This window comes from Monodon monoceros, unplaced genomic scaffold, assembly GCF_005190385.1.
Source record: "Monodon monoceros isolate NGI ecotype Baffin Bay Population unplaced genomic scaffold, NGI_Narwhal_1 Super_Scaffold_21, whole genome shotgun sequence".
In the NCBI taxonomy this organism is placed as follows: Eukaryota; Metazoa; Chordata; class Mammalia; order Artiodactyla; family Monodontidae; genus Monodon; species Monodon monoceros.
This window is the reverse complement of record NW_021703778.1, coordinates 87,490,706-87,514,397: the sequence shown is the minus strand read 5'-3', so window position 1 is coordinate 87,514,397 and position 23,692 is coordinate 87,490,706. Positions and strand designations below refer to the sequence as shown.

Below are 23,692 nucleotides of genomic sequence, written 5' to 3'. Positions count from 1 at the left end.
TGCATTAGTAATCACAAAAATGCAAATTAAAGTTATATTGAGGTACCATTACATACCTGCTGGTTTGGCAAAAAATAGAAAATTTGACAATAATATGTGTTAGTGAGGATATGGAACAACCAAAATTTTCATCCTCTGCTAGTAGAGTGTAAATTGCTACATTTATTTTGGCAAACAGTTTGGTATTATCTGGTAAAGGTAAAGAGTTACACATCCCATGATCTAGCAATGCTATTTCTAGGTACAGATCCTTGAGAAATGCTTACACATGTTCACAAAGAGACACAAACAAGAATGTTATTAATAGCATTGAGCATTTTTTACAGATTGAAGGTCTGTGTCAACCCTGTGCTGTGCAAGTCTATCAGTGCCATTTTTCCAAAAGCATTTGCTCACTTTGTGTCTCTGTGTCACATTTTGATAATTCTTGTAATATTTCAAACTTTCAAGTTATTATATTAATTATCTGAGGTATTATATATTATTATATTTATTATTATATAATTATATATTATTATTCTATTTATTATCACAGATAATGTTATCTGTGATTAGGGATCTTTGATGTTACTATTGTAATTGTTCTGAGGCCCCACAGATCACACTCACATAAAACAGGGAACTTAATCGATAAAGGTTGTTTGTGTTCTGATTGCTACACAGATGGGTCATTCCTTTGTCCCTCTCCCTTTCCCTGGGCCTCCCTATTCCCTGAGACATAACAATATTGACATTTGGCTGACTAATAACCCTACAATGACCTCTAAGTGTTCAAGTGAAAGGAAGAATCACATGTCTCTCACCTCAAATCAAAAGCTACAAATGATTAAGCTTGGTGAGGAAGGCATGTCAAAAGCCAAGATAGGCCAAAAGCTAGGCCTCTTGTGCCAGTTAGCCAAGCTGTGAATGCAAAGGAAATGTTCTTGAAGGAAATTAAAAGTGCTACTCCAATAAGCATGTGAATAGTAAGAAAGTGAAACAGCCTTATTGCTGATAATGGAGAAAGCTTTAGTGCTCTGGATAGAAGATCAAACCAGCCACAACGTTCCCTTAAGTCAAAGCCTAATCTAGAGCAAGGCCCTAATTCTCTTCCTAAGAAGGCTTAGAGAGGTGAGGAAGCTGCAGAAGAAAAGTTCTGAATCTACCCGAAGTTGATTCATGAGGTTTAAGGAACCATCTCCATAACATAAAATTCAAGGTGAAGTAGCAAGTGCTGATGTAGAAGATGCAGCAAGTTATCCACAAGATCTAGCTAAGATCATTGGTGAAGGTGACTACACTAAACAACAGATTCTCAATGTAGATAAGACAGCCTTATATTGGAAGAAGATGCCATCTAGAACTTTCATAGCTAGAGAGGAGTCGTCAATGGTTGGCTTCTAATCCTCAAAGGCCAGGCTGACTCTCTTGCTAAGGGCTAATGCAGCTGATAACTTGAAGCCAATGCTCAGTTACCATTCTGAAAATCCTAGGGCCCTTAAGATTTACATTAAATCTACTCTGCCTGTGCTCTATAAACAAAGCCTAGATGACAACACATCTGTTGACAACATGGTTTACTGAATATTTTAAGTCCACCATTGAGACCTACTGCTCAGAAAAAGATTCCTTTCAAAGTATCATTGACAATTCATCTGATCACTCAAGAACTCTGATCGAGATGTACAATGAGATTCATGCTGTTTTCATGCCTGCTAACACGACATCCATCCTGCAGCCCGTGGATCAAGGAGTAATTTCAACTTTCAAGTCTTACCATATAAGAAATACATTTTGTAAGGCTATAGCTGCCTTAGATAGTGATTCCTCTGATGGATCTGGGCAAAGTAGATTGAAAGCCTTCTGGAAAGGATTCACCACTCTAGATGCCATTAAGAACATTCATGATTTGTGGGAAGAGGTCAAAATATTAACATACACAGGAGTTTGGAAGAAGTTGATTCCAACCTGCATGGATGACTTTGAGGGTTTCAAAACTTCAGTGGAGGAAGTACCTGCAGATGTGGTGGAAACAGCAAGAGAACTAGAATCTGAAGTGGAGCCTGAAGATGTGACTGAATTGCTGCAATCTCATGATTAAACTTTAATAGATGAAGAGTTGCTTGTTATGGATGAGGAAAAAAGTGGTTTCTTGAGATAAAACTTACTCCTGGTGAAGATGCTATAAAGAGTGTTGATATGACAACAAAGGATTTAGAATATTACATAAAATTAGTTGATAAAGCAGTGGCAAGGTTTGAGAGGATTGATTCCAATTTTGAAAGAAGTTCTACTGTGGGTAAAATGTTATCAAACAGCACTGCATGCTAAAGAGAAATCATTCATGAAAGGAAGAGTCAATCAATGCAGAAAACTTCATTGTTGTCTTATTCTAAGAAACTGCCATAGCCACCCCAGCCTTCAGCAACCACCACCCTGATCAGCTGTCAACATCAAGGCAAGACTCTCCACTAGCAAAAAGATTACCACTCGCTGAAGGCTCAGATGATGGTTAGCACATTTTAGCAATATAGTATTTTTAATTAAGGTATGTACATTTTTTAGACATTATGTTATTGCACATGTAATAGACTACAGTAATAACTTTTATATGCACTGGAAAACCAAAAATTTTGTGTTACTCACTTTACTGTGATATTCACTTTATTGTGGTGGTATGGAACCCAACCTGCAACATCTCCAAGGTATGTCTGTATATAACATTTTTTCACCAAAGAACATGAGCAGGAATGTTCTTAGCAACACTATTTATAATAGCTCCACACTGGTAATTACCTAAAAGTCCATCAACAGTAGAACGGAGAAATAAATTATGGTATATTTACACAATGGATACTATACAGCAACGAGGTTGAATGGACCACAATTATATAGAACAATATGAATAAATCTCACAAATATAATGTTGACCAAAGAATCCAACAACAAAAGAGTATATATTGCATGGCTGCATTTATATAAAATTCAAAAACAGGCAAAACTAATGTATAGTGTTGGAAGTCAGGATGGGAGTCAACCTTGATGAGGGATAGTGACTTGAAGCAGGCATATGGGGAGCTTCTGGGATGCTGAAAATGTTTCTTGATTGGGGTGATGATTACACAGATGTGTTCATTTTGTGAAAAGTTATTGAGCTGTACACTTATGATTCTGCATTTCTCTGTATAAATGTTATTTCCGTAATGTGTTTTTTAAAAAGGATGGGTGGTACTTCCCTGGTGGCGCACTGGTTGAGAGTCCGCCTGCTGATGCAGGGGACACGGGTTCGTGCCCTGGTCCGGGAGGATCCCACGTGCCGCGGAGCGGCTGGGCCTGTGGGCCATGGCCGCTGGGCCTGCGCGTCCGGAGCCTGTGCTCTGCGATAGGAGAGGCCACAGCAGTGGGAGGCCCGCATACCGCAAAAAACAAAAACAAAAACAAATAAAAAGGATGGGTGGAGGGCCTGGATGATATTATAGTTGGTGATATTATGCCATTGACTGAGGAATCTGACTGATCTTCCAATTCTTTGCATATGACTTCCAGAAAACAAAACAAAACAAAAAGGTAATAAGTAGTAGAACAGAAGCTGGAAGTAAACCTTTCAACTGATACATAGAGAAAGTGGGTGGAAGAAGCGATGTACAACGAAATACATTTCTTTGATTGAGTACTCTTTCTTCTTCTGCCTTGGTTCTCTATTAAAGTTTAATAATGTTGGGAGTAGTAATAAACTATGATGTTAGATAACAATGAATTTATTGATCACTTTCAAAGAAGAGATTATGGTGCTTTTACTCTGACTGCATCAATTCTCAGCTCCTTTAGGAATAGAGCCCACTATCCTGGAATGCTGAAATGGGCAATGAGAAAGAGAAACTCATTTTAGCTGTTCTTTTCCAAAGGTATCTTCCAACACCTCTGTCAACATTGACCCAGACAACTACGTTGAAGTGAATGATTTCATCACCCAGATACCCTCTAAAGTGCAGATACAAGATATTACTATGGAGTTACACTGCCCACTGTGTAATGATTGGTTTCGTGATCCACTGATGCTAAGCTGTGGCCACAACTTCTGTCAGTCTTGTATCCAAAACTTTTGGAAGCAGCAAGCACAAGAAACATTCTGTCCTGAATGTAAGATGCTATGTCAATACAGCAACTGTACATTTAACCTTGTACTGGAGAAGCTGGTAGAGAAGATTAAGAAGCTACCCCTATTCAAGGGCCATCCACAGTGCCCAGAGCATGGAGAGAACCTGAAACTGTTCAGTAAGCCAGACGGGAAACTGATATGCTTCCAATGCAAAGATGTTCGATTGTCTGTGGGGCAGTCTAAAGAATTCCTGCAGATCTCTGATGCTGTCCGTTTCTTCACGGTGGGTGAGCCCTGGGTTTTGAGCAATCCTGAGCAATTCCTTAGGAAGGCTGGGAAAAATCTTTTGTTGGACTTCTTCTCTCTTCCAATACCACCCCTTTATCCAGATGATTACTAGAAAGCTCAGAGTGCTCAGAAAATACAATATATCTTGCAAAGTTCTTTTTCTATAGTTGCCAATTATAGGAAAGCAGTGAAGGAGCTCTGGTCTACTCCCTCAGTCAATCAAATATTTACCCAAACCCTGCCATGACAGCATTCTACTAGACACTGTACAGAATATGGACATATAAGATATTGCTTTTGTTATAAAAGTCTTGAAATTTAGTCAAGTTTAAAATGAATAAAACAACCAAAGCAATATAAGATAGTCTACTGTTGTGAGCTAAATTTTTGTCACATTTGTAATTCACAAATGTTTAGAATTTCAGAGGAGATTAGAGAAGACTGAAATAGTCAGGGGAGGCATGGTGAAAGAAAGCTTGAACTGGAAAATTATTTGAATTTGGACAGGCAGAAGGAAGAAATGAGAGTTCTAAGTGAGAACAATGCAAGTAAAAGTATAGAGAGTGAGAACAGTGTAGCTAGAGTAGAAAATATATAGAGCTCTGTTATCTTCTTCAAACCCCTGAAGTTAGCTAATAAGAGGATAAAACTAAGTTTTTCTGCTGCTTGTAATTTTCTTCACAATTTTTGGAAGAGACAGGAATTACGATACAGGCTAAAGGAGACTTTTGTAACAAGAGCTTGCTTTTTTTTCCCCTGACACCCTGGGGCTTTGGGGGAGATGTCCCTTATGGCCCTTTATCTCTCAATTACCTTGTGTTAATTCTACACGGTATTCCCAGGAGGAGCTTACTATCCATCAGGGTCAACTGCAGGCAACCCTGAAGGAACTTCAGTCCCTGAGGAACATGCAGAAAGATGCTATTGCTGCTCACAAGGTGAGGAGCAGGGTAGAGGGGTTATGAGATACAACTGGAATATACCCTCCTTGTAACTTCAGCTATGTGAGTGGAAAGGTACCTTTACATACCAGGCACCTTTGAACCCAGGTCTCTCAGATTGCTGGCTTTTCTCATCTGATTTGATTTTTTCTAGCTTCCCTAAAACTAAATAAAACTATTGCTTATACTTTCAACTTCACAGGAGGTTAATGGTTAGAGACTTGGCAAATCAGTTCCTAGGTTGGGGGAATAAACTGGGAGTTCTGTTTCTTCATTAATTATTCCGTAGAGGGGTGTCTTCTCTGGCAATGAGGGAAAGAAGAAGGATAGATGGAAATGATGTCTCAAGAGAATCTTGTTCTTGTTGTAAGAGTTCCTAGTTCAGCTATTATAGTCAACATTCATTCATTCAACAAATATTTATTGAGTGGGTCAGGTATTATACTAGACACTATATTCCTACCATGGTGGGAGATAGATGTTAATTAAACAATCCCACCAATAACAATAAAACAACAACTGTGGTAACTACTATAAATGAAAATATAGGGTATATTAGAGCATATAAATGCAGAACCTAATCTAGACTGGGTGTTCTTTGAAGAAGCCACTTATTAAAAATTGAGAATTGAAAGGATAAGTGTTATCCTTAGCCAAGTGAACTGGGTCAGGTGAATATGAAGGAAATTGCCTGGAAAATGTTCTGTGAAGAGGAAAGAGCATACGGAAAAGTTCTGAGACAGGAAGTTAGTTGTTATGTTAAACAGAGAGAAGGCCAATTAAGCTGGATCATGGTAAGCAAGATGAGACTGAAAAGGCAGATATGGGGCCAATCATGTAGGCCCTTGTAGATAATGTTAGGAATTTTGAACTTCATCCTGGGAATAATGAGAAGTCATTAAAGGGTTTAAATAGGACATGGCTTCATCTCATTTTGAAAGCATCAGTCTGGTGGCTATGTGGAGTATGGATTGGAGAAAGACAATGACAAGGATAATGGTTAGCAGAGGGCTGCGGCAGTGATCCCAGAGAATGATGATGGCTTGGACTAGAAAGGCAGTAGAGATCAAAAGAAATAAATAGCTTCAGCATATGCTTTGGAAATAAAAATTACCTGCATGTGGGGATTGATTAGATGTGAGAAGTGAGTGATGATATCAGACAGACAGCTGGATATAGGAATCTGGAGCTCAGAAGTTGCTCTAGGATGAAAATAAGAAGTCAGCATATAGATTGTATTTAAAGTTGTGAAAGGAGAGGCTATTACCTAGAAAGAGAGTGTAGAATGAGAAGGGAAAAGAGCCCCAGGAAGAATATCAAGTAATTTAATATTTAGAGTTTGGTTAGAGGAGACAGAACCAACAAATAAGACTGAGAGAGAGTGGTGAAATAGGTAAAAGGGAAAATGGAAAAGTCTGACCTAGAGGACAGTGAGAGTTAAGACTATTTTAAGAGTGCAATTATAATGACTGACCACAGAATGTAAGCTGGATAATAGGGGACACGAAGAGAGAGAAGTTGATGAATGGAAATGAAGGGGTCAATGAACAGGAAGTTTCAATGAGACCTGATAATTGTTGCAATAGGGGTACCTGAGTAACTGAGCATAAAAAGTAATTTTAGAGATGGTACAATTGCTGGGGATGATAAAATCCTCAATGTGGCTAAAAGAACGAGTAGATAAAGGTAAAAATCACTAGAAATGATGATGAGGAACTGAGAAGCCAGGATGTCATATGGCATACCCATGAGGATGTTGAGGTCACCTAAGAAAAGAGATGCCAGTGTAGCAGTTATCAATTTCAGTGCTTCAGACATTGCCCATCTCTTGCTTTTTCTATATTGTCCTGGCAGCAGAAATGGCATCTCCCCTAGTTCTCATTTCTTAAAAAATGACAGTTCTTCCAGCCTCATATGGACCCAGTCTAACAGAATCACTTGGTAGATATTGGTTTGTACTTCTGGATAAAAGGGAATTATCATTCATTTAAAAATGTTTGATTAACCCCATGGTCTTATTTAATATGGCATTGGTTACCACCTCAGTACTGTAATAGGAACCTAGGATGACTTTTGACTATTTCGTGCTGAACTATTAAACTAGCTGGGAAAGACAGAGTAAGTCTCCCAAAGGGCTCCTTTTAGTACAGTTGAATGTTGATACTCAGCCATTTGCATGCATTTTTCTGTTATAGTGTTTCCCAAGTTGTATGAGTGTTAGTGGTGTGGGCCCCCAACCTCAAGTGTTAATCTCAATAATTACCATGGTGATGATCATGGAGTTTTCCAGGAAAACAAGCTACATCTGCAGCAACACATCTCCTTGGAGTTTCTAAAGCTGCATCAGTTCCTGCACAGAAAAGAAAAGGACGCTTTAAATGAGCTCCGAGAAGAGGGGAAAGCCTTGAATGAGGAGATGGAGCTGAATCTGAGCCACATTCAAGAACAGTGCCTCCTAGCCAGGGAGATGTTGGTGAGCATCCAGGCACGGATGGAACAGCAGAACTCCTTCGACTTTCTCAAAGTGAGACTCCATACCAACATGACTATGGGTACAATAGAGGGGGAAAGAGGGTTGGAAAGGGTGTAGAAGCAGATTTTCCCCTCCAGGAGGGTAAAAAAACTGCTGTAGTGCTTTTAAGATTCCTTGGGAGAAAAGCAGGAGGCTGCTTTTACCTTATACTCAGTTGAAAGCTTTACTTTCACACTCCTAGAAAAGAAGATAATAAAATGCCATTAAAACCAGCATGTTTTAATATTTCTCCATAAAGAAATTTGAAGCTTTATTTCTCAAAAGTAAGAATGTTGCCAAAAAGTTGTATCTTTTACTGGCTCTCAGCAATCATAAATTGACCTGTTTGAAAAGCTGTTGGTCAATTTTTGCTTCCTCACGCTTCACCTCTAAAGTGGCATTGGTTACTACCTCAGTGATCAGAAGCTTGATTAGCCAGAGTAAGGAAAAGTGGCCTTGGGGTTGGAATACCTACTGTGTTTTTCTCCTGAGACTATGTGGCAGTGTAGGCAAAAATAGCTTAACCTTAATTTCTTTCTTGTTCCCTGTAAAAGGGAACTCTAGAAAATCAGAGCAAAGTAAGCCAGTTTATCCTGGGATAGATGAAGGATGAAGATCAGAAAAGGCATATGGAGGATGAGAGGAGCTGGTGGCAATGGGATGGGGACCATCTGCATAGGATCACAGTTTTGACCATCAAATTCTGGTGGTGGCCAGTATGACCAAAGAAATTTCTGGAGCTGATGAACAGGCATCTAACCTTTCTATTTCTCCTTTCCTCTCCTAGGACATCACACCTCTCTTGGATAGGTAAGTGTTTCCCTGTGGTATTAATACCCTTCCTTCAGTCCCTGGAGGATGTCTAAGAATAAATGATTTATGTCCCCTGCAGCTTGGAGCAAGGAATGAGGGTGCTGACACCCAGAGAGCTTATCTCCAGAAAGCTGAACCCAGGCCTGTTCAAAGGTCCCATCCAGTATATGATGTGGAGGGAAATGCAGTCCACTCTCTCTCCAGGTATCAGTGGGTAGTAGTTATTTGTTCCTGGGGCTCCCACTTTATGTTTCATCTGTGGGATGTCTTCTGTGGCCCTAAATAGTACGTTAGAGTCTGGACAGAGGGAGGGGTGAAGTTTAGCCAAAAGAAGGCTAGTTGGTACGACTGAATTTCTTCTCTTACCGTCATCTAAGAATTTATGACTTTGTACTGGTAAACAGAGTCTGATGTCCGAATTACTTCTCAGCCTATGATTTTGTTTGATTGTTCTATCAAATGTGACAACCAATATTTTAATGTTTTTCTAAAACAGTTATGTAACTCCCTGAGGCATCTCTGCCCTGGAGGAGGAGGTTACTGTACATACTCATCGTGTGTATGAATACAGTTCCTCTTGTGCTTGACGTTTATAACATGGAGTTATCTCATCTTAGGAGACTGTTTAGAGATCTATAAAAATCATTACAGAAATAAAGCTCTAAATAAAGTTTTTTATAGACTTCATATAGACTCATTATTATTTGTAGTTCCTGATTTAATGAAAATCACAAATCTATCCCTGTTAATTTTTCCAGGTAACTGACACTGAAAAAAAAAACAGTACTGAGGTATAATTAACACAGAATAAAATTCACCAATTGTAAAGTACAATTTGATGAGTGTGACAAATGTATACACTTATGTAAACATCTCCAAAATCAAGATATAGAAAATTTCTGTCATCCCAGAAAGTTCCCGCATACCCCTTTGCAGTCAATCCTTTTCTTCTAGCCTCAGCCACTGACACTCACTGGTCTACTTTATTTCACTTTAGTTGTCTTTTCTAAAATCTCATATAAGTGGAACCATACATTATGTAGTCTTTTCTGTTTGGCTTTTTTCACTTAGCAAAATGCTTTTTGAGATTCACCTATGTTGTTGCATGTATCAATCACTGTATTTTATGGATACATCACAATTTGCTTATTCATTCATCAACTGATGGACGTTTGGGTAGTTTCTAGTTTATGGCTAGTATGAATAAACTTGCCTGAACATTTGTTTACAAATCTTTGTGTTTTAATTTCTTTAGGGGAAATATCTCGTGATGGGATTGCTAGGTTGTATGTTAGGTATATGCTTAACTATAATAAACTATCACATTTTTTTTCTTAAGTGGTGGTACTGTCTTAATTCCCACCTCCAGTGAATGAGAGTCCTGGTTTCTCCAAATCCTTGCCAGAACTTGATAATGTCGATCTTTTTGATTTTTTTAACTCCATCGAAAAAGATATTTTAGGGGGCTTCCCTGGTGGCGCAGTGGTTGAGAGTCCGCCTGCCGATGCAGGGGACACGGGACACGGGTTCGTGCCCCGGTCTGGGAAGATCCCACATGCCGCGGAGCGGCTGGGCCTGTGAGCCATGGCCGCTGAGCCTGGGCGTTCAGAGCCTGTGCTCCGCAACGGGAGAGGCCACAACAGTGAGAGGCCCGCGTACCGCAAAAAAAAAAAAAAAGGATATTTTATTAAAGTTCCCAAAACAAATTTGAGAAGTTACGCTGCGTTCAAATTGAAAAAGGCTAAGTTAAAATATGGAAATAAAGTTTTCATTTGGTGGAAGCTGAAACTAATGTATACATTCTAATCAAAGATCTATCCCATGTGACATTTTTCGTTTTTAAGAGTCTACCAGGCCAAACCCTTCACTGCCTTTACTGCCTTTGCTTTGCTTTCCCCCTTTTCTTTCTTTCGCTTTGCCTTCAGCTTCTTTTTTTCCCCTCCCTTTGGCCTCTGGTTCATCCATATGGAGTACTGTCCACGCTGATCTAGAAGACTCTTTTTGTTTCTCTTAATATCAATCTCCATTTTTATGTCACTTTTTTCATCTTTCACTACATATTGGGTTTTCTCTTGACAATGTTTGGATACCACCACAGTTTTATTTTACCTTATTTTTTTGAAAGATATATTCCCTCATATAGAATTCTGGGTTAATGGACTTCTTTTCACTAATATAAAAAGTCACTCCATTGTTTTCTTACTTGTATAGTTTCTGATGAGATGTCTATTATCATTTTTATATTCATTTCTCTGTATGTACTATCTCTTTTCTCCTTGTAAGATTTACTTTTTTTGTCACTTGTTTCCACCAGTTTGATTATGCTGGATCTTGGTGTGTTTTCTTTTTATTTATTTAGTTTGTGGTTCATTGAGTTTCTTGAATCAATGGGTTTATTGTTTTCACCAAGTTTGGGAAAATGTCAGCTATTATTTCTTCAAGAGCTTTTTTTACCTATCCACCTTTTCTTCTCTCCTTCTGGAACTCTAATTTTACATATGTCAGACCACCTAAAATTGTCTCACTTGTCATTGATGTTCAGCATTTTTTAGCCTTTTTTTCTTTCTGTGCTTCATTTTGAATAGCTTCTCTTGCTATTCAAGTTCTCTCTTTTTTTTTTTTTTTTGCGGTACGCGGGCCTCTCACTGCTGTGGCCTTTCCCGCCACGGAGCACAGACTCCGGACGCGCAGGCCCAGCGGCCATGGCTCACGGGCCCAGCCGCTCCACGGCATTTGGGATCTTCCCAGATGGGGGCACGAACCTGTGTCCCCTGCATCGGCAGGCGGACTCTCAACCACTGAGCCACCAGGGAAGCCCAGTTCTCTCATCTTTTCACCTGCACTGTCTAATCTTCTGTTAATCCTGTTCAAGATGTTTTTCATTTCAGATACATTTCATTTCTTCAAAAAGTTGGGTCTTTTTATATCTTCAGTTTCTCTCCATACCATGTTATTGTTTTGTCTACATTTTCATGCAAATGGAAGATATATATAATAGCTGTTTTAATGTCTTTGCTAATTCCACCACTATTGTAATTTCTAACATGTTGTTATTGCGTGAGTTTTCTTGAGACTGTAGGTCATATTTTCCTGCTGCTTTGCATGGCTGGTATTTTTTTAATTTTTAATTGACTTAATTTTTTTAGAATACTTTTAGATTTACAGAAAAATTGAAAAGATAGTACAGAGAGTTCTTGTATACCTCATTCCTAGTTTATATTATTATCTTATATTTAGTGTGATACATGATTTATAATCAATGAATCAATACTAATACATTACTATTAACTAAAGTCAATAGTTTCTTTAGATTTCCTTCTTTTTTTACCTAATGTCATTTTTCTATTCCAGGATCCCATCTAAGGTTTCACATTACATTTAGTTGTCATGTTTCTTTAAGCTCTTCTTGGCTGTGACAGTTTCTCAGACTTTCCTTGTTTTTTGATGACTTTGACAGTTTTGGGGAATACTGGTCATGTATTTCATAGGATGCCACATTATTGCAATTTGTCTGATGATTTTCTCATGATAAGGCCAGGCTTATGAGTTATTGAGAGGAAAACCACAGAGTTAAAGTGCCATTTTCATCACATCATATCAAGCATACATACTGTCAACATAATTTACGACTGTTGATGTTGGCTTTAATCACCTAGCTGAGGTAGTGTTTGTCAAGTTTCTCCACTGTAAAGTTATTCCCCCCTCCCTTTTCCATACTGTATACTTTGGAAGCAAGTCACTATGTGTAGCCCACACTTAAGGAGTAGGTAGTTATGCTCCCTCCTCCTTGAGGGTGGAGTATCTACATAAATTATTTGGAATTTTGCATGAGAGATTTGTCTCTTCTGGCTGTCAAACATGATCAGTTTTACATTGCTATTTGCTGAATTTTGTTGTAATCCTTTAAGCTCTATGGATTTAACTTTGGCATTTAGTGAAGTTATTTGAAATAACTTTGTTCCTTTTGACACTTTAAGCTTTGCTGAGCCTTTAAACGTTGTGAGAGTGGTTCAAGAGCAGCCTTTAATCTAGGGTTAACTTTGTCAATTTTCTAAGGTATTAACCTTCTGAGTACTCTGTCTGATGTTCTACATACTATAACATTTTTCCATTCTGGCTGACAGGATTGAAAACTATTCCCAGTCTTGTGTGAGCTCTAGAAATTATTAGGCCTACTGCTTTCTGGAAATTTTCTCTCTGGACTTAGTGAGTTTCACCGCATGCATGTGGCAATATTCAGCCACAGCCTTGAGGGAATCCCTTTGTAGATGCTTGAAAGTCTATGTACAGCTCCCTCCTCTGTGTTACTCTACCCTGCAAATTCTAGCTGTCTCAGGATCACAGTGTTTTTCTTCTTGTATTCTTTGCCTGTAAAATCAAATTTCACTTTTAGCAATCATTGAAAGCACAAACTGATTTTTTTCTTTTTGGTATAATTTTACATTTAAGAAAATCAAATGGGATTTATTTAATAGATGGCTATTTTAATAATAACGTACCATAGTCAAACGCTGGTAAAATATACTTTATACTTCTTATTTCTAGGCCTTTGCTTATTCTGCAGATTCATATTTTCTTCTTTCCTGCCTTATAAATGAGGCTGTTGCTTTAGGATAGGGGCTGATACTTTTTCTGTAAAGGGTCAGACAGTAAATATTTTAGGCTTTTTGGGCTGTTTGGTCTTTGTTGAAAGTACTTAACTATGCCATTGCAGTGAAAAAGCAACCATGGACAATATGGCTTTTCATGTATTCCAGGGTAGGGAATTGTTTAACTTAAAATATTTTAATATATTTCCTTTAGTTTTGTGTGTATTAGTAAAATATCACCAAAGTTCACTCATTCATTCAACACACTCTTCTAGAGGGCCTACTACATGCTAAGCATTAAGTTGGGCTCCAAGGATATGGAAATAAAAGACAGTTTCTGCTCCTCAGGAAAGGCTAGAAGACCAAGTTAGAGTCTATAGCAACCCTCTAGGTGAAACATTATTAAGATGTAAGCCAGAGGCATGGGAATGGGAATGGAAAATAAAGAATAGATTCTGGAGACAGAATTCCTGGAGCTGAAATATACAGGAGAGTAACTGGTGGTAAGGGATAGAGAAAGGTGATGTCAAGGATGGAAATACAGGAGATGCAGATTTTGGAGGGTGCTGATGAGTTCAGTTTTGGCCATGTTGTGTTGACCTACAGGACAACTAAGTGAATATATTCAAATGGGTAATTATTCTAACTGGAGCTTAGGAGAGAGGCCAGGGCTGGAATAATCAATATAGAGTCAGGGTAGCTGAAGCTATTCATGTAAATGAGATTTCCTAAGGAAACTGAGAACATACAGTCAAAGAGAGAGCATGTTATAGAGAATAACAACAGATGAAGGTCAATGAAGCCTCAGAAGAGACTGAGGAATTCTGGCAACAGAAATAAAAGAAAAACCAGGAAATGAAGTCCACATGGAATCTAAAACAAAGAGACTGTCAAAGAGAAGGGAATGATCATTCACGCCAAATGCGAAGATCAATTTAGAAAATGACTGGAAAAGAGATATTTTAAACCACAGCTGGTGACTTTGGCAAGGCTAATTTCAAAAGAGTGGAATGAGTAGAAGTTATTGTGTAGGGTTCAGGAGTAATTTGGAATGAGGCAGTAATGAAGTGAATAGATCACTCATTTGAGAAGTTTCACTAAGAAGGGAAGATGTATGAATGGAAAACATGCTGAAGGGAAGTAGCCTGTAGAAAGGCAGAAATCAACAGTATAAGAAAGGGAATAATTGGTGGAAGTAGGGAAGAGTGAGAGCTACAGCATAGAGAGGTATTGACTTTCCACAGTTTCCTCTGAAACTGGAGAGGAGATAAAGATGGTAGAAGTGAACAATTCTGTGGGGTGGGGTTTGCAGTATGAGTGGGAAGAATTGAGGGATTCCTATAAGACGTACCGTAGCTTCTCTGTGAAACAGGAGATGAAGTCTTCTGCCTGGGAGTGAGAAGGGAAGTGGTGGAATAGGGGTTTGAGGTGGGAGTTGAAGGTTTGAAATTGCTGTTGTGAGGAATTGGAGAGGATTTGATTTGGGAAATATAAGAGTTCTGGGCAGTGCTGATGGCCAAGCATAGAGTGGAAATGAATTTGTAGCGGTACCTGTATGCACAATTTTGTGATTTTCCTCCTGCAATGGTCAGGAATTGGGGTGTTAATTTGAATAGTTGAATAAATCCAAGGTTAGAGAGTTGCATGGCAGATGCTGCAGAAATAGCATAAGAGGATAAAAGTGTTGAGGCTATTGACAACAAAGCTATCACTGCTAACTCTTTAGGGAAGGATTTTAAGCCAGGAAGGAAAGAGAGATAATAAAGAGAGATAGGGGACCAGAGATGTTAATGAAGTCAAGTAATGGTTGTAGGGGGAGATGAGAGTGAGAAACCTCAAAAAATAAAGAGTATGGCATATCTGAATTGAAGATTTTAGAGAATGAATAGTTCCTGATGACTACAAGATCCAGAATATAGTCATTGATATGGACAGCTTGGATGTAACGGAGTCAAAAGTCACCAGCAGTAAAGTCAAGGACATGCAAGAATAGAAGAGTAGCTGTATATAAAAGATAGTAAAATCACTTGAGATGATGGGCTGGATTTGGGGTAGAGAAGTAAGGTTAACCCAAAGTGCAGGGGGTATAACCAGGAACTTTGTACATAATAGCATCAAATAGAGATAGAGGGAAATATGAAATGGAATGACAAGAGTCTCAAATGAAGAGTGATGTTTTTACATGAGGATGAGGAGTTGAGTATGGGTCTGGAAGTAGCAGTGGTGGCAACCTGATCTCTGGCATCTGAATTTAGAAAATGAATAGTCTCATGAACTTCTGGAAGCTGTTTTTTAGTTAGTTTGTTTTTTGGAAGAACCAGCCAGATTTATGTTAAATTAAGGAGGTGATGAGAGAATTCTGTAAACTGAGGATGCAGGAGAGATAATTAGGGAGGTAGTTCTAAAGGGCAGAGTGGAAAGGGTTGGGTGGGAACAGTGGAAGGATGCGTGAAGGCAGAGGAGGTAAAGAACAGAAGAGTGGGGATAAAAGTACAGTAGAGAATAAATCATTAGAGGAGTCTACATTCTGGGCGTTTATGCCAAGGATAACAGGAATATGAAGCATGGTGAAATTAATTAGTGTCAAGGTTTCAAATGGAACTCTAATTGAAGTTCGTTTATTTGTTTAACAAATAGTTACTTGAATACCTAGGAACAGTTCCAAATTTTGAAGATATATGAGGAAACAAAACAGATATGGTCCCTGCCCTTCTAGAGACTATACTCCAGTGGAAGAGACAATGAACAAGTAAATAATTTCACATAGTGATAATTACTGTGAAGAAAACAAAGCATGGTATACTCAGTAAATAATTATTCATGAGAGAAAATAAAGCAGGATAAGAGTACAAACAGTGATAGACAGATGAACATGCTATTTTAGATAGAATGGCCAGAGAAAACCTCTCTGAGCAAACAGTCCCCTCTCCCTATGTTTTACTGTGGACATTTCTAAACATACTGAAAAGTTTAAAGACTTTCACAATGAACACTCCTACACCTACCTAGATTCTGTCATTAACATTTTATTGAACTTGCATGAATAAAGGCCTGAATGATGTGAAGGAGTGAACATATGGGGAAAGAGTGTTTAGGGACAAGGAAAGAAAAGTGTAAAGTCTCTGAAGTAGGAATGAGCTTAGTATGTTCAAGGAACAGCCAAAAGGCAAAGGTGGTTGGACCAAACTAAATGGGGCGAGGGGGTGGTAAGTGGTGGGAAATGAGGTCAGAGAAGTGGGTAAATCATGTATGTCTTGTTTGCTCTGTAAGGACTCTGGATTTTACCTTGGGTGATGGGAAGCATAAGAGCATTTTGAGTAGGAGAACTGGATGATCTCATTCGTGTTATAGGCAGAATAGGCTGCAGACAGGCAAGAGTGGAAACAGAACAGTTAAAAAGCTACTGCAGTAGTTCGAAGCCAGTGGTATTTGTGGAAGTTATCTGTCTATATATTCTGAGTAGGCTCAGAATATATTTTAAATGTGGAGCTGACAGAACTTATTGTTGGATTGAACATGGCATAAGAAGAAAAGCGGGGATGCAAAGCTGACTTCTAGGAATCCTCAAAACCAAGACCGGCTGAGCTAGCTGGAGGTGTCAGAGGTTTGGTGATGAGAGCAGACTGTGGTTCTTAAAAGGCTGGCAGGAATTCTTTATGATACCTCCAAAGAAATCCTAGTTCCCACACTGGAAAAAGTAACAACCCAAAGTGGATGAGGATCTGTGTGAGAGAGAAGATTCAGCCTATATGGGAAAATTTCAGGATTCTTCAAAGCCTCTTGTTAGAAAGAAAAAATCCTTGGGATGATGGAAAAGATTCAAGCTTTTCTGAGAAGAGAGAGATGGACTGGATTGATCTTCCTTCCAAGTATAAGTAAATCCATTCACAACAAATGTATGCATATTTGTATCTGTGTCCATGATGTGAACATACGATAGTTTTTGTGTTTCCTGTATCAAATTTTGTGCCAAGGTTCAATTATCTCACATCTAGAATTTGTGTCACCTTCTTGCTGATATGCTTCCAATCTCTCTTCATTTAGAAATTCTTTTTTATACTGCTGCCCATTGATTTGTCTAAACCAATACTTCTCAAACTACCTGTGATAAAGGACCAGTTTTTAAAACTGATATGTTTGTAGAATACGATATAAAATAATTACTTGAAAAAGTGGAATTAAAATAACAAAGATTACAAAGTACAAGCCCAGTTTTTTTTTTTGTTTTTTTTTTTTCTTTTTCTTTTTTTTTTTTTTTGCGGTATGCAGGCTTCTCACTGTTGTGGCCTCTCCCGTTGCGGAGCACAGGCTCCAGACGCGCAGGCCCAGCTGCCATGGCTCACTGGCCCAGCCGCTTCGCGGCATGTGGGATCTTCCCAGACCGGGGCACGAACCCGTGTCCCCTGCATCGGCAGGCGGACTCTCAACCACTGTGCCACCATGGAAGCCCGCAAGCCCAGTTTTTTAACAAAATCAACTGACAAAATTACTCTGTCAGAATTCTATGAAAGTTTCCAAGAGCTTACTCTCAATTCTGTACTATCCTGTCACAGACTGGCAATTACACAGTTTGTGAACCACATTCTGATTATCAGTGGCATCAACCATTCCAGACCTCAAAAGTTCCAGTGTCTATTAAACCAAATGTAAACTTATCACCATTGTCCTCTAAATTCTGTGCCAGTTAGCTCAGTCTCACCTGCTTCTAACAGGCAAGCCCTTATCTTCTCTCTCATGCAAGCTACTGTTTTTAACTCATTCCTTTTTTGCCTTTTTTTACCCAAAGCATCCTGATACATCTCATAGATGTTACATCAAAACTAAAATGCTTATTGCCCTTAGAAAGCTTTCCTAGGACCCACTTACCTAATCTTTACCCTTTCAGCATTTGTATTTTCTTATATTTATTAGTACAGATTTATCTTATTTGCATTTTCTATTAGAGTATAATAATTGCTTCAGAGTAAAGTCTGATTTTTACCACAAATATAAAAATGTCTAGAATATAGCCACATGGATATCAAAACAATATAAAGTATATAAGTAATTACCTGCCTGTCTAAGAGTATATGGCATGGGGAGATAAAGCACTGGTGTCTATGTAAATACTATCTATGGGAACCTGCATTCATCCCTTTTCCCCCATGCCCTGCTTTCTCTTATTTTCTTACTAGGCCTATCTCCATTAACTCTGGACCCTAAAACTGCTCACCCAAATCTAGTGCTCTCCAAAACCCAAACCAGTGTGTGGCATGGTGACATTAAGCAGGTAATGCCTGATGATCCAGAGAGGTTTGACTCAAGTGTGGCTGTGCTGGGCTCAAAAGGCTTCACATCTGGAAGGTGGTACTGGGAAGTAGAAGTAGCAAAGAAGACAAAATGGACAGTTGGAGTCGTCAGAGAATCCATCCTTCGGAAGGGCAGCTGTCCTCTAACTCCTGAGCAAGGATTCTGGCTTTTAAGACTAAGGAACCAAACTGATCTAAAGGCTCTGGATTTGCCTTCCTGTAGTATGAAACTGACTAACAATCTCAACAAGGTGGGCATATACCTGGATTATGAGGGAGGGCAGGTATCCTTCTACAATGCTAAAACTATGACCCACATTTACACCTTCAGTAGCACCTTCATGGAGAAACTTTATCCCTACTTCTGCCCTTGCCTTAATGATGGTGGAGAGAATAAAGAACCATTGCATATCTTACATCCACAGTAATTTGTCATACTATTGTATAAATTCAGAGCATTATTAAAGAGGTATTGAAATAGTTTACCAGTCTCACTGGTTTCTCTTCCCAATTTATGGGGAACTCTGGAATAATGAAAAGAGGATTCACAAATTGAATTCTGTTCTCACTGTTCTAAGTGGATTTCACTGGAGGTTTTCAAGCTGTCATTCTAACTCTCTGGGGTCTACTATGACACAGGAGCCATTCTCATGAGCATGATCATCATCCTATTATAACTGGAGCAAAATGCAACTTGAGTTTGTGACGCTCAGGAGCCCTTTTCAAACGTGCTCAGAAATTCTATCATACTGTCCTTATTCTCCAACATAATGACTCAATAGATAAATCTTTAGATGTGTGCTCTTCTTCCTATTTAATTATCTTTTAATATACATTTTGCAACATATTTATTTTCTGGAACTTGTTACTGTAATTAAAAAAAAACTGTTCCAGAGATTTAAATAAAATGTTCTGGGCTAGTTTATAATCTTGTCTTGAATTCTCTCAAGATACTTTTTAGTCCAGCGAATCTCTGACTCTTTCTCAGTTCCTTTTTCTTGCTTTACCTACCTATGGAGCACTTGTTTTTCTGTATTCAAATACATGTAAGTATTTCCATTTACTTTTGACTATATCCTTTTAGTCATTCCTGCCTATAATTTAAATACCCGTATATTTCATCGTGTCCTCTCCAATATACTCATCCTCTAGCTTGTTCCTTCTTTCTAAGCCTAAACTTCTTAGGCTTATTGATCTCAGCAGTGCCCTTGATGAACCACCCCTATTTCCTTTCCTTTGGAAGTCCCATCTAACTGGGCTTCATGCTCTATATCTGACAGGTTTTTTGGGAGAGGTGGGGGGCAGGGGTGCAGTACTTAGGACCTGCAGTATGGCCCTCTAAAATTACAATTAGCACAGCTCTTTGGGCAGGATAAAAGCCCTCTGTCCTATCTGTCATAGTGGGAAGGATACATACAACTACAGGTAATATTTGTGTAGTGTTGGTATGTACAATATACATACATTTATAGCTGCTGATTTGGGCAAACAGCCATGACATGTTATGGCTACATTTAAGAAATTACCTTTTTTGAAAAAAAATGAATTCATTTTAACTGGAATGTAATAAGGACCTATTTTGTGCCTGGAGCCTTGCTAGATGCTTCGAAGGATATAAAAGAAGCATAAAAAGAAAAAAAAAAGGTTCATCTAGGGGGATATAAAAGAAATTCAGGTGCCTGGACTCCACCTAAGACCAATTAAATAAAAATCTCTAGCAGATAGGGCCTAGGCATTCATAGTTTGTAAAAGCATACTAACGTGTGGCTAGGGCAGGGAACCACTGAACTAAAGGAACATGATTTCTCTCCTTTTTTAATCTTAAAAAAAAATTCAAACGTAGAGGAAAAATTACATATTTATATGATAACTCCCATACTCTCCACCTACAATACCAGTTATTAACATTTTGCTACATTTTCTTAAGTCTCTCTCCCCCACATCCACCCCATATGATTTTGTGTGAGTATAATTATTACTAATGTTATTTTTGCTGAACTACTTTAGATTAAGTTGCAGGCATTATAATTCTTATTCCTAAATACATCGGCAAGTATCTTCTAAGAACCAAGGTATTCTCTTACATAATCACAGTACTAAATTATCAAATTCAGAAAATTTAACATCAACACAATACTACTTACTAGCTAATATACAGTCCATATAAATAAGTAAATAATTCTAATGGTGGGATTTTAGGCACTGTAAAATTTCAAGTAATGTGACAAAGAATTTGGGAGAAAGAAGAGGGTCTAGTTAAGTCATAGACAGAATTCTAGATAATTGATATCTAAAGTCTGTCCTTGGGGACAGACAAGTGCTACAGAGTTCAAAGAAAGGGGAGGTCAATATTCACCAGAATAGAAGAAAATTCTCAGGAGAAGATTGATTAAGTTGGACATAATGAAAGATGAGTAGGAATGAATATAAATTCTAATCTAGATTTGGAAAATAAACTTCTTAAAAATGAATGTTTTGTATTGATGGTTGCATAGCTATATAAATATACTAGAAATAAATGAACTGTAAACTTATAATGGGCAACTTTTTGAGAAGTAAATTATACCACAATAAAACTGTGTTTAAAAAAAGGGAAAGAAAAAATGAATGTTTTATTCAGATCACCAGGGGAGTTAGAACAGGCCACAGGTGTATACATATTTTCCACTATCTGTAGGAGTCAACCTTAATACTTTTTCTGATATACTATCTCAGCTCTCCAGTACTTGTCTTAACACAGATGACACAAATTTTCCCCCAGTTTTCCCAGATAATTGGTTATTTTTATAATTGGTTATTCTATACTGAGTAATTTGAACAATCCCTCTACTTAGAACTCAGACTATAATTAAAGGCAGGAATTCGGAACTTCCCTGGTGGCGTGGTGGTTAGGAATCCACCTGCCAGTGCAGGGGACATGGGTTCGATCCCTGGTCCGGGAAGATCCCACATGCCGCGGAGCAACTGAGCCTGTGCGCCACAACTACTGAGCCTGCGCTGTAGAGCCCGTGAACCACAAGCCCCTGCTCACCGCAACTAGAGAAAGCCCACGCGCAGCAGCGAAGACCCAACGCAGCCGTAAATAAATAAATAAATAAAATAACATTAAAAAAAAGGCAGGAATTCTTCTAACAAGTATGAATTATAAAACACCAATACGGGATTTCCCTGCTAGAAATAGACTCTGAATAGTATTCACTAAGAAGCATGACTGAGGCTATCTTACATACTGTTTTCTCTCAGGCCACAGGAGATGAGGCTGATAGTAACCAAAAAATGAAGTAGAGTATAAAGAGGCCCCAGTCAGTGTGTTGGGATTCACTGAGGTGAGAACCTCAAAAGGAAAATGCCTTGTAAAATACATTCAGAAGCATGTATGCAATGTATATGTACAGTTTGGGGAATAAAACGAAGAAAGAAACACTCATTAATTCACCATCTAGCTTTGGAAATAGAACAGTATCAAAACCTTTGAAGGCCCCTATGTATCTTTCCCAGCCCTGAGGTAATCACTATTCTACATTTTGTGTCTGGATTTTTCTTTTTTGCAAATAATTCATAGGTATGTTTTTCCAACAAATGTATTGTTTAGTTTTTTCTATTCTACGTATGTATGTATTCCTAGAAAGTATAGTATCATTATGTCTGTTCTTTGAACTTTAAATGAATGGAATCATGTTGTACGCCTTCCTTAGCTTTTTTAAAATTCAAATTTATGTTGTATTCCAGTGTATGAAAATTCAACAATTTAAACATCCAAACTACTGTTAATAGGTAAGTAGTTGTTTCTAGTTGTTTTATTTTTTTAATTGTTGCTGTTGCTATTGCTATTAGCAACAGTGTTGCCATTAACATTATTGGATATGTGACCTGGTAAATGGGAGCAAGAATTCTCTAGGTTTACACCTGATAAGCACTGGTACATAGGGTATGCACATCTTCAAGTAAGTAATGCTGAACAGTTGGTCAACTCTATTGTGCCAATTTACACTGCCACCAGCAGTGGGAGTTCCCATTAATCTACGTATTTGACAATTCAGTTTTTATCAGTAAGGTGGGTACACATAATGGTATCTCCTGGTTTTAGTTTGCATTTCCCTAATTACCACTGTGGTTGAGCATCTTTTCATAATTTTATTAACCATTTAAGTTTCCTCTTCTGTGAAATGCCTATACAGATGTTTTGCCCATTTTTGCATCAGATTGTCTCTTATTGATTCATAGGGTTACTTATATGTTCTGGATACCAATCCTTTGTTGGTTATTTGCACTGCAAATATCTTCTCCTATGGCTTAATACTTGTGTCTCATTTACAAAAAAATCCTTCTCAGAGGTCAGAGAGATATTCTCCTGTGTTTTATTCTACATGTTTTAAAGTTCTGCATTTTATATTTCAACGCTTAATTTTTCAATCAACTAAAAGTAACAAGTATAAATTTGCATGCACCTAACAACATAATTTCTGTATAGATAAAGCAGTAATTAACAATAAATTAATAAATCTACAAACAACTTAGGAGATTTTTAACATGCCTCTCTCGGTAATTGATGGAAGAATTAGACGATATGATTAACAAACTTGACTCAATGAACATATGTTAGAACAGTGTACCAAACACCTGAGAACATCCAACAGCTGCAGGGCATTCTTTGTAAACACACACAGAACACTGACCATATACTTCAGTCAGAAGGAAAATTACAACAAATTTAAAAAGATTATAATCACACAAGCTATATTCTTTGACCTTAATTCATTTAAACCAGACATCGATAACAAAATAACTAATCACATGTATTTGGAAATTTTTAAATATTTTAAATAACCCATGGATCAAAAAAACTCCTATTGGAAATCTGAAAATATTTTGAATTGAATGATAATGAAAAATGACATCTGAAAAACTGGCACACAGTTTAAAGGGAATCGATAAGTCTTATATGCACATATTAGAAAAACAAAGGATGAAAATCAGTCATCTCTTTCAAGAAATTAGAAAAAGAACAGCAATTTAAAGCCAAAAAAAAAGTAGAAGGAAATTATAAGGGCAGAAATTAAGGATATACAAAAGAAATATATGGGAGTCATATAAAAAATGTCATAAGTTTGTTCTTTGAAAAGTCTAATAAAAATGACAAATTTCAGGCTTCCCTGGTGGCGCAGTGGTTGAGAGTCCGCCTG

At 38.0% G+C, this 23,692-nt stretch overlaps 1 protein-coding gene across 5 annotated transcripts in view; it reads left to right on the top strand.

Annotated features, from left to right (window-relative positions):
• The window catches only part of TRIM69 (tripartite motif containing 69), a 38,451-nt gene extending 19,457 nt beyond the window's left edge, over positions 1 to 18,994 (top strand). The window contains exons 2-7 of one of the 5 annotated variants that reach the window (XM_029238634.1): positions 3,885 to 4,361; positions 5,209 to 5,304; positions 7,598 to 7,831; positions 8,607 to 8,629; positions 8,712 to 8,836; positions 18,396 to 18,992. In XM_029238634.1, coding sequence (XP_029094467.1) covers positions 3,885 to 4,361; positions 5,209 to 5,304; positions 7,598 to 7,831; positions 8,607 to 8,629; positions 8,712 to 8,836; positions 18,396 to 18,937 — 1,497 coding nt within the window. In that variant the 3' untranslated portion in view covers positions 18,938 to 18,992. Of the gene's footprint in view, positions 1 to 3,884; positions 4,362 to 5,208; positions 5,305 to 7,589; positions 7,832 to 8,606; positions 8,630 to 8,711; positions 8,837 to 18,395 lie in introns of all 5 variants that reach the window. The other 4 variants (XM_029238636.1, XM_029238637.1, XM_029238635.1 and 1 more) reach the window with 4 other exon arrangements.
• The last annotated feature ends 4,698 nt before the right edge of the window (positions 18,995 to 23,692 follow it).